The sequence below is a fragment of the Cucurbita pepo genome, chromosome 10, assembly GCF_057944985.1.
Source record: "Cucurbita pepo subsp. pepo isolate OVF chromosome 10, ASM5794498v1, whole genome shotgun sequence".
NCBI classification, from domain to species: Eukaryota; Viridiplantae; Streptophyta; class Magnoliopsida; order Cucurbitales; family Cucurbitaceae; genus Cucurbita; species Cucurbita pepo.
In genome coordinates this window covers 1,183,950-1,193,699 of record NC_141807.1, presented here as the reverse complement: position 1 = coordinate 1,193,699, position 9,750 = coordinate 1,183,950, and the positions used below count along the sequence as shown (strand labels likewise).

The 9,750-nt window shown below is 35.9% G+C and overlaps 2 protein-coding genes across 2 annotated transcripts; one reads left to right on the top strand and one right to left on the bottom strand.

Annotated features, from left to right (window-relative positions):
• Window positions 1–1,591: 1,591 nt before the first annotated feature.
• Window positions 1,592–2,798, top strand: FLA11 (FASCICLIN-like arabinogalactan-protein 11). The gene has a single exon (XM_023687609.2). It carries the CDS (start codon window positions 1,834–1,836, stop codon window positions 2,566–2,568), a length of 735 nt encoding a protein of 244 aa, XP_023543377.1. The 5' UTR covers window positions 1,592–1,833; the 3' UTR covers window positions 2,569–2,798.
• A 1,375-nt stretch (window positions 2,799–4,173) lies between these two features.
• Window positions 4,174–9,589, bottom strand: LOC111803059 (dnaJ protein P58IPK homolog). The gene is made up of 9 exons (XM_023687318.2): window positions 9,415–9,589; window positions 8,075–8,240; window positions 6,965–7,166; window positions 6,715–6,875; window positions 6,541–6,634; window positions 6,138–6,350; window positions 5,622–5,702; window positions 4,933–5,151; window positions 4,174–4,692 (listed from the first exon to the last, which is right to left on the bottom strand). The coding sequence occupies exons 1-9, from the start codon at window positions 9,545–9,547 to the stop codon at window positions 4,510–4,512; spliced, it is 1,452 nt and encodes a 483-aa protein (XP_023543086.1). The 5' UTR covers window positions 9,548–9,589; the 3' UTR covers window positions 4,174–4,509.
• Window positions 9,590–9,750: the final 161 nt, after the last annotated feature.

Genomic DNA, 9,750 nt, shown 5'->3' with positions numbered 1-9,750 from the left:
TATAAAAATAGATCCATATTTTTGGATTATATTTTAACATTTTGTGTTATAGTTTATTTAATTCTTAATTTAATTTTAACTTTGTCAGCTTAAACCATTAAGTACAGTAGTCAACCTCACAGTTTTGAAAATGATTGTACGTAACGAGCCGACAATACTTACTAATACTGTGTTTAACTGGTTAAAAATAGTATTAGAGCCAAACACTATTGTCTTCAAGGAAGCAAATTGTGAGATTCACAACGGCTGGAAAGTAAAACGAAACATTCTTTATAAGGTGTCGAAATCTCTCTCTAGTAAACGCATTTTAAAACCGTGAGATTGGCGACGATACGTAACAAATCAAAGTGAATAATATCTACTCGCGATAGGCTTAGGCCGACTAATTTTCTGTCGTTCACTTAATAAAAATTTAGATTTATTAAATAAATGCATAAAATTGAGATAGATAATTAAACAATATTTAAAAATTTAATGGGAAGATTTCCTATTACCATAAAAGCTTCCAAATTTAAATAACAAATTAAAAGACTATAACTAATTAAATATTTTTCTCTTTGAAGACATAATCATTTAGCAGACTTTCTCGTAAATGTTAGAGTCATTATATGGTCCACATCATTAAAATTTTTTACTCTTAATTTTTTTTTTACTTCAAAATAAATTAATACACACTTGTTACTTTTGAAAATATTATATCACATCGATAACGTAAATTATTTTATTATTTTTAATGTCACCATATAATTGGTGAAACAAACTTTTAAAATAATAATTAGTATTTTGTACACTTAATGGTTGGGATTGCCCATCTAATAATAAAAACTCAAATGAAATTTAGAAATTAAAACATAAAAATTAATATAGAAAAATAATATATAATGTCACGTTAGATTTAATCGTCTAAATTTATTAGATACAGTAAGAAATATTCAAAATATAACTCAATTCATATGAATCTTATTGGATCGATTGGTTTTTTTTCGGGCTATTTGAGTTTAAAAAAAAACCCTAATTTTGAAAAAATTACCTAATGAAACTAAAATCAAACCTAATCTAATTCAACTTTACATATACTTTTTACATGATGAACACAATTATGAGTTTCCTTTTTTACTTTAGCTGCTTTTCATTTGCTCTTATCTTCATCAACAACCCGGAATCCTAAACAAATTAATAAATTATTTGATGTACAACATAATTGACCTAAATCAATCATATAATAGGCATACCCTATACCTACAAATAATATTAGCATAACCCATTATTAGAAACTCTTAGATTACCATTACAAACATACTAGATTCTCTTCCCCTATTGATATGATCACGTTAGTTATCAATACGTTCGAGTTTCTTCGTGTATCTTAGGATAACCTATGCTTAGGACATGACACTTGATAGCTCCGATATTCTTTTATAATATGGTCACGTTACTTACTAACACAAGTTGATGTGCATTTTAGGATAACTCGTACTCAGAACATGACACCTAATAGCTCCGATATTCTCACCATAGTTCCTCGAAAACTTCAATCCGAAGGTTCCTAAAAAGTTGTCCCTTTTAAGAAGCAAAACCAAATGTTCTTGAATCCCCACCAAACCCAAAAAAAATGGCCTTCACTCTCGAAATACTCTGTTTTTCCTGCTTCCTGAAGCAAAATCCCTTCTCTTTCCTCTCACCAAAAAACCCAATCACTTTACATTCTGAAATCCCCATTTCACCAAACCAATTTCCTTCTCTTCCCCTTCTTATAAACACCATCTCCGATGCCTCAAAAACAGAGCAATTCTAACAATAAAACTCCTCTGTTTTCGTTTCCCATTCATCATCATGAACGCCCTCTTTCCCATCTCCTTCTTCCTTGTTTCCGTTCTGTTCTGTAATTCAGTTTCAGCTCAATCCACTCAGTCACCAGCCCCCTCCGGTCCGACCAACATCACCGGAATCCTCGAAAAGGCCGGCCAATTCTCGACCTTCATTAAGCTCCTCAAAAGCACACAACAGAGCGACCAAATCAACAATCAGCTCAACAACTCCAACCAAGGCCAAGGCCTCACTGTCTTGGCTCCCCCTGACAATGCCTTTGCCAATCTCAAACCTGGCACTCTCAATTCCCTCTCCGATCAGCAAAAAGTTCAACTGGTTCAGTTCCATGTTCTCCCGAATTTCATCTCCATGTCCCAATTTCAAACCGTTAGTAACCCACTTCGAACCCAGGCCGGGAACAGCAATGCCGGCCAGTTTCCGTTGAATGTCACCACTTCTGGCTCTCAAGTCAATTTGACCACCGGCGTCGTCGACGCCGTCGTCGCCAACACTATTTACACTGACGGTCAATTGGCTGTTTACCAGGTCGATAAAGTGCTTCTTCCGGTTGATCTTTTTGGTAGTGTAGACGCGCCAGCGCCGGCCCCTGCCAAGCCGGTGAAGGCTGTTTCGGGTTCTGATGCTCCTGCTGCCGCCTCTAAGGACACTTCTAGTGACAATTCTGGCGCCGCTGAGGCGCTGAGTTACCGTTTCGCGGCAGTCGTTGGATTTATGGTTGCGCTTGCTTTGCAGCAATGAGGCTTTCCTCTTTGGTTCAGGGGGGATTTGACGGATGTGTATTTTTTTGGGTGATTACTTGAAGTTGGAAGTGAATTCGAAGAATAATTTTATTTCTTTTCAATGTCTCTCGTTTTGTCTTTGCTGATTGTGTTTTTCAGTTTTGTAATGAAACTAAGAGATTTATTTTTGTTGTCATTTTCTCAATTCAAATTTGCACGTTTTATGGAAAGCCATTTGTTTTGTTCTTGTATTGTTTAGTATACTTTTGGAAGGTTTAAAGTACCTGCTTCATCCAAATTTGAATACCATTTTCATAACAAGTGTCTAAATGTACCTAAAATTTAGTGCTCAAAGGACTCTTTTACAATAAGTTTTTCTGCCTGTTCGCTACCATGAACAAACTTTTTCCTTTTTCCTCTAGTTCTTTCTCTCTCTCTGCCTTAGGTTGAATGTTGTCATGGTTGTTGGTTGTCTCTTATCGTTAGTTGTCACTATTGCATCTCAATGGCGTTAGGTGAGTTGTGCATTCATGGATTATTTAGAGAAGAAGTGAGTTTAGATTTAGGTTAGTTTATCAAAATATTCTCAACTGTACTAGCCTAAGTCCATCGCTAACAAATATCATCCGCTCTAAGTCCATCGCTAACAAATATCATCCGCTCTAACCCGTAACGTATCATTGTAAGCTTCATAATTTTAAAACTCAGTCTAATAGAAAATTTTCTGCACCTTTATAAGGAAGATTGTGTTCCCCGGTGGGATCTCACAAGAACACTCTATTCAATTGAGTATCCAAATAATAGTTCATCCTAACTCATTTAGGATATTTCTTCCATGTATACCTTAATTCATAGAGTGAATTATTTCTTTGGCATACTAGTTTCTAATCCATCTAAAGATTTATTTACCTTATTAATCTCGAAGGCCTGTACTTTTTTCTTTCTAAAGTACTTTTCAAAGTACAAGATTTTTCTTTCTAAAGTACTTTTCAAAGTACAAGAAGTATATGTCAATTATTATCGAGTTATCGAATACCTTCCTACATTGACCTATGATCTTCCTAGTTCAACAAAAGCCGGGCTTTTATCACAACCTTAATATAGACTCAACATCTCTGTCCCCCGTAGAAACATGAAAAGCTATGTTTTAAACTGTACATGGAAGAGGAAGAATAGGATGGCCTACTAAACTACAGTTGAACAAGTCTTTCTTATGAGAAACTACCACGTTCACAGTATCCTTTAAATGGAAGAGAACTGACTGACTTGGTAAGAAAGGAAGGAAAGAAAAAAGCCTAATTCTTTCGGGAGGAATTAGAGAAGGAAAGAAGGCTTACCAACTCTCTTGAGGTAGAACAACACAGAGTAGCTCACCGTTGCTTTCTCCATAGCAAGTGGGAGCTCAGTGATACCACACTTATTCCCTGCTTTTGAGATATGATGATAGCTTACCGTTTTCTAAAGCAAATTCCTGAAAAAAGCTACATCAGAAAAGAAAGCTTCTGGACAAAATATAATTTTTGGTAGATTGGCTGTTCCTTTCAGTAATATGAATACCAGAAAAAGTTATAAAACTATATTACACCAACTTCAGAGAGAAAGAGAGAGATGATAAAAAAAGAAAAAAAAAAAGAAGAAGAAACTACATTCAATGTAACTTAAGCAATGGTTTATGCAAAGATGGTTATACATCAACGTATTACAATTACAACTCACGAATTTCCCCTGAGATCATCTGCTGAATATTTTCTTGCTTCATTAATAATGTTATGCATAGCAAAATCTTGCTCAATGAACATTTTTCTGAACTAAGAAGCCTCTATCAGTAAGTCTACCCTAAGGTATTTCTACTTTTCAGCAAATAAATATTTTGATCCCCCCCCCCCCCCTATAGTTAATGTTTTCTTATCACCATAAAAATGTCAGAGAAAGGAGGAGGAACCAGTGCTTTTTGCTGAAATCAGAAATGGTACTCAAAGCCACCACCGGGAAAGCCACCCCCACCAAATCCACCGTCGAAAGTAAATGTAAATTGCTGTCCTCCACCACCGAAAGGATTGAAACCTCCTCCACCGCCCATGCCCATTTCTTCAATGTCTTCCCCTCTATCATATCTTGTACGTTTTTCTTCATTGCCGAGGACCTGCAAGACATGACTTGTACCACTCAGCTACATGTTATCCATCCATATTGCATTAGTGCCTGGTTTTTCAGTGTCCTAATGACCAACTTTTCACAGGGAAAGAATTCATTATATGCATGTACCGTTAAAACCCGAAATAAGTAAAAGCAATTCCAGCAAATGGTAAGCAGAAAGTGTTGGAACTATGGTCTTTTTGCAATGGATAAGAAGTATAACATTTAGATATTTTTTTTGTCTGACCTCATATGCAGCAGCAATATCTTGGAATTTGGCTTCTGCTTCTTCTCTATTTTCCACATTTTTGTCAGGGTGCCATTGCAAAGCAAGCTTCTTATAGCCCCTTTTGATTTCAGCAACAGAAGCAGTCTTCGAGACCCCCAAAATTTTGTACCAGTCCTTTCGTTTGCTCATCTTTAAAGCCTTTTCAGCCCTCATCAGCGACTCCCTAATATTCATATCCTGCAAACATCATTGATCAAATTGACGATAATCCACAAGTGTAAACGAATTAAAACTTTACCCAATTTTGTTTCATCTAACGATGATTAGTTTTTATTAATATGATTTGGTATAAATTAAATTTGTCCAACCAAACTTATCCTATCTAACATAAAATTTTAGATATTTCGTGTGTAAATGAAAAAAGAAAAGAATAAGACAAAATCTGTACTTATTACATATACCAACCTCGCAACTAGACTAATCAATAAAATATTAAGAAATGGTCTTTCCTTAATCAGAGAAGGCTCACAATGAGATTAGTTCTAAATTGATGTATTAAAGCAAACAAGAATTTTACAAACAGTTTTATCTGCATCTTATATAACTATTAAGGCTACCCGAATAGTTTTATCTACAACTTGCAGAACTAAAGGAAAGGGTTCTGACATCCCAGGAGTTGAGGGGAAAAAAACTGAATGATAACTAACCTGCGGTGAACTTTGAGCCGCTGACTTCAGATCTTCAACAGCACCCTCCCAGTCCTCCGTTAAAAGCTTTGCTTCACCTCTCTGGAAAAGACAATTCCCAACATTAAAGAACTTGAGATCTTATACACATGCACTAACAAGCTTCTGTCACTTTCATTAAACTAGATTACGGCAATTGCCAAGACATTCACAGCAGATGGTTTAAAACGAACTTAGGATAAGATATAGGTTAGTTGATGCTTGGGTCTCCAACAATGCACAAAAATATAGATCTTCGATACAAGGAAGAAGATGATAATCATAGCCCAACATATAGCTTAAGCATGGCGAAGGTGAACCAGAGCAACTTTCATAAACACACTATGGAGATAAAGTGGGTCCAGAAATGGAAAAGCAGTGATAAGCAGAAAGGTTCCAACAGTAATAAAGTAGATGGCATCGACATCCACTTTGGCAAAATAGAATCCACAAAAAGGGGAGAAACAGAGAGATGAAAGTTCAAAAGAAAAGGCAAACCTGGACCAAAGCTTCAATAAGGTCTCCATCAATGCTTAGTGCTTCACTGCAACTTGTAACAGCATCCTTTCCACGACCAAGATTGACCAGTACCTTGCATAAGCCAAGATGAAGATGTACATTGTGTGCGAGATGATTGGGGTCTAATGCAAGGGCTGCATAATATTCCTCCACTGCTAACCGCAGCTTACCCTTGCTGACATTATCCTCTGCCTGTCAACGAAGTATAAAAACTAAAATGAAGCACAAGATGAACAGCTTTTAAATTTCATCAATTAAAAACTTAATCAGACCAAAAGGGTCCAAAGAGATTTCTTTAGTTGTAAGCTTCCCTCTGCCAAACAAAAGCAGAACATCCAAGAAAATGTGAATTAATAAATTTGTTTATGTTATTTGGGCTTACAATCTTGGTCTTCTTGAGCAGATTCTTCAGTCCAAAATATGCTTTCTTCAGTTCACCATGCTCTGGATCTAGGCGAAGGCCCTTCTGAAAATGCCTGGAAAAATTGTTCATGTGTAAAAATATGTCCATGTTCTATTAAGTAATGCTTTCAACAATATGTACTGTCAAATCAACCTCGAGGCAACATCATGATCTGCCAAATAGTAGTAGGCACGCCCACGGAGTAATAACGCATCCAGATTGCTTTCATCTTCTTTAAGAATATATCCAGTCTCAAGGATGGCAGCAGAATAGTCCTTAGTTGCCAACAACAATTTTATTTTCAGGAATTTTGCCTACATCATATCAATATGCACGATAAGTAAGGATTCAAGAGGATAATTCAAAGTACTAAAAAGCCTAATTGGATAAAAGATTGCATCACCTCAGAGCATGCTGGAGAGAAAACAAGTACAACTTTATCCAAAAATTCCAAAGATTTTGTGTGATCTCCTGTATCAAAAAGCTTAAGTGCCGTTTCTAAAGCACTCTGAGCCTGAAGCAATTGAGAAAGCTCCTTTTCACCCGCTGGATTTCCAGGTTTCAACTCAAGATACTTCTTGTAGCTCTTCTCGGATTCATTATATCTACATCAGCCAAAAAGTTCCTGAATCATATAATTATACAATCAGAATGGAAGGTGGAGAGTGAGAGTAAGGTTTTCTACATGCCACAATGGTTTAAATTTCCTTTATAATATTCTCCATCTTAAATATAATTTTTTTGTGAAGTAAGTCAAAAATCTTCAATGAGAAAATATACTCTTTGTTTACTTAGGAGCCAAGGTTCACAAAACAAAATGATGTCACAACTCCACATACCAATATTTGGTTGGAAAGACGTAAAATAATTTTGAGCGCCAACAGTGAGAATGCTGAAAATACTTGGGGTTTTTTTTTTTTTTTTTTTTTTTTTTTGTTTTGTCATGTTTGATTAGAAAGTAAACTCTTCTAGAATTTATATTTTCTTTCCTTTGCGTCCATCACATTTGAGATAGATCCTTTCTTTAATTTATTTTTATTTCCCTCAAGATGATGCCGCCTTACCCTCTTTATTATTTATAGCATCTTTTTATTTTAGCACAAGTAAATCTAGATTTCTCTTCTACTAAAAAGTATATGAAATTGTAATATTTTCATTCTCATCACTTTTGCCAATAACCTTTCCAATTTGTGATAATATTTTTCATTCTCACCATATGCTTCTCACAATGAAAAATAGAACAAAGAATATCAGAAAAGGAAGCTTTTAAGACAAGACTCAATAGGGAGAGGTGAGGTAGAAAGTAATGGAGGCAGTTTTATACCTCAGCATAAGCAGGCATCCATGTACATGTCAAATTAAATCATATTTCCAGTTCAGAGACAATTCCAAATTTCTAATTCCTAATCGTCAAAAATCTGAAAGTTAGTAATTTCCTATGCCAAAATTATAGGTTTTCTCGAATTTGATGCAATAATTTGCAATGACTTTCAATAACAAGAGGAGGGGAAACCTGCATAACTGGCGAAGAATTGAACCACGATGGAAGTATGCTTCTGAAAGTTCGGGGTCTGCCTCAATAGCAGCATTAAGATCATCAAGTGCCTCACTATAACGCTTCACCCTCACATTTTGTGAAACTTTTTTAAACAACTCAGCAGAGTTACCCAACTTTCCATCTGGAGATATAAGCCAATCAATTACAAGAAGCAACTGACAATGAAAACCACAAGTAGAAACACAGATGGCAGAAAAGAAAAGGTGAAGGGAAAAAAAGAAGAAGAAAACAAAGAAAAGGGAAGCTTCCAATTTCTTAGATAGAGCCTTGCACCAGCCAGCTTATGCAGGAAACCAAATGCTACATCCCCTAGGAGCAATCTTATGCTTCCTAAGAAATCTCACATTCACAGGTCAAAGATGAGTTTTGGTGATCGTGTATAGTTAATAACAAAGACAAAAATTCCTAATACTATCATTAAGTATTAAAGATGAGTTTCCAATCATGTATAATTATTTCAACCATTTAATGGAGGTAAGGGATTTAGATCATTAAATGAAAGAAAATTCACAAGGACAGTAGAGGTAAGACAGAGATACTAACTTATATTAACTTATATGCAACAAACGATCCAACTCGAAGGCTCGCAAGGGCTTATATACTAAGCGGCCATCATTTGACGTCACAATAGGGAGACTACAAAGCCTCCTCATAGTAATATTTTGAAACCAAAGAGATAACTTCTATCTAAAGCTTGGTGAGCGGGTCCCTCACCATTAATCCTAGACGATTTGTGTTATACCACTTATTGAACCATTAGAGACAATGATCTCAAGAATTTTAATCGGACAATATTTAACCTAAGACCAGGAACTCTTCAGATGAATTTTAACCAGAGTGGCTCCTTCAGGTTCCACAACAAAAAATTTAACCAAGAAGAGATGGAATGTAGCATTTAAATTTCGCTGCCAATCTTTATTAACAGCAGAAAAATCAAATAGCAGCTGAAGGAGAACTACACCAATAATACCAAAACACAACACTGATCCTGGTCGGACCAAAAAACGCGGGAACAGAAAACACGCACGCCGGGGAAACTATAAGCCAAATAACAAACAAATTAAAACTGCCACAGTTATCGTAGAGCTCCAAACTTTGGCCTCAGACTCGTCAACATCTTGAAACCTTAACAGGAGACAAATAAAGAACCAAAAGAAATATCGCACATTCAAGAACTGGATCTAGGTACCTAATCGAATGGAACAAACCGAACTGCAAAATTAGAAACTCCGCCTAGTTTAATTTTTCCAGCGAAGAACAGGAAGATAGATCAGACAGAAATCACACTAACGAACCTGCAGCCGAAACCAAAGGTTGAAGAAGGAGAAGCTGACAGACTAGAACGAAGTTGAGAAGAAACGCCGTGAACGCTAATCCTCTCCAAGCTGAAGCTTCCATGGCGGGTAGCGGAATCGAAAATCTCAGCATTGTTTCTTACAGTTCCAAGTTTCATGTACAGAATCAGAGTATGTCTCAAAATTAAACGTGAATTTATATTTAAATTAAATTTTGATAATTAAACGAGTCGTTCCACGTATTTATATCCAATGAACTGCTTACACGTGGATATAATTTTAATATCGGTCGAGTAAGGAAATTTCATTATTTCTTGCTTCGTGGTAAGCCGGAAA

What these genes read in the sequence shown, in the direction of transcription:
- FLA11 (XM_023687609.2), top strand. Translation starts at nt 1,834, where the DNA reads ATGAACGCCCTCTTTCCCATCTCCTTCTTCCTTGTTTCCGTTCTGTTC.
- LOC111803059 (XM_023687318.2), bottom strand. Translation starts at nt 9,547, where the DNA reads ATGCTGAGATTTTCGATTCCGCTACCCGCCATGGAAGCTTCAGCTTGG. An exon ending in ACCTTTGGTTTCGGCTGCAG is followed by an intron (nt 8,241 to 9,414) that starts GTTCGTTAGTGT and finishes TTATATCTCCAG; the next exon opens with ATGGAAAGTTGGGTAACTCT. An exon ending in TCTCTCCAGCATGCTCTGAG is followed by an intron (nt 6,876 to 6,964) that starts GTGATGCAATCT and finishes GATATGATGTAG; the next exon opens with GCAAAATTCCTGAAAATAAA.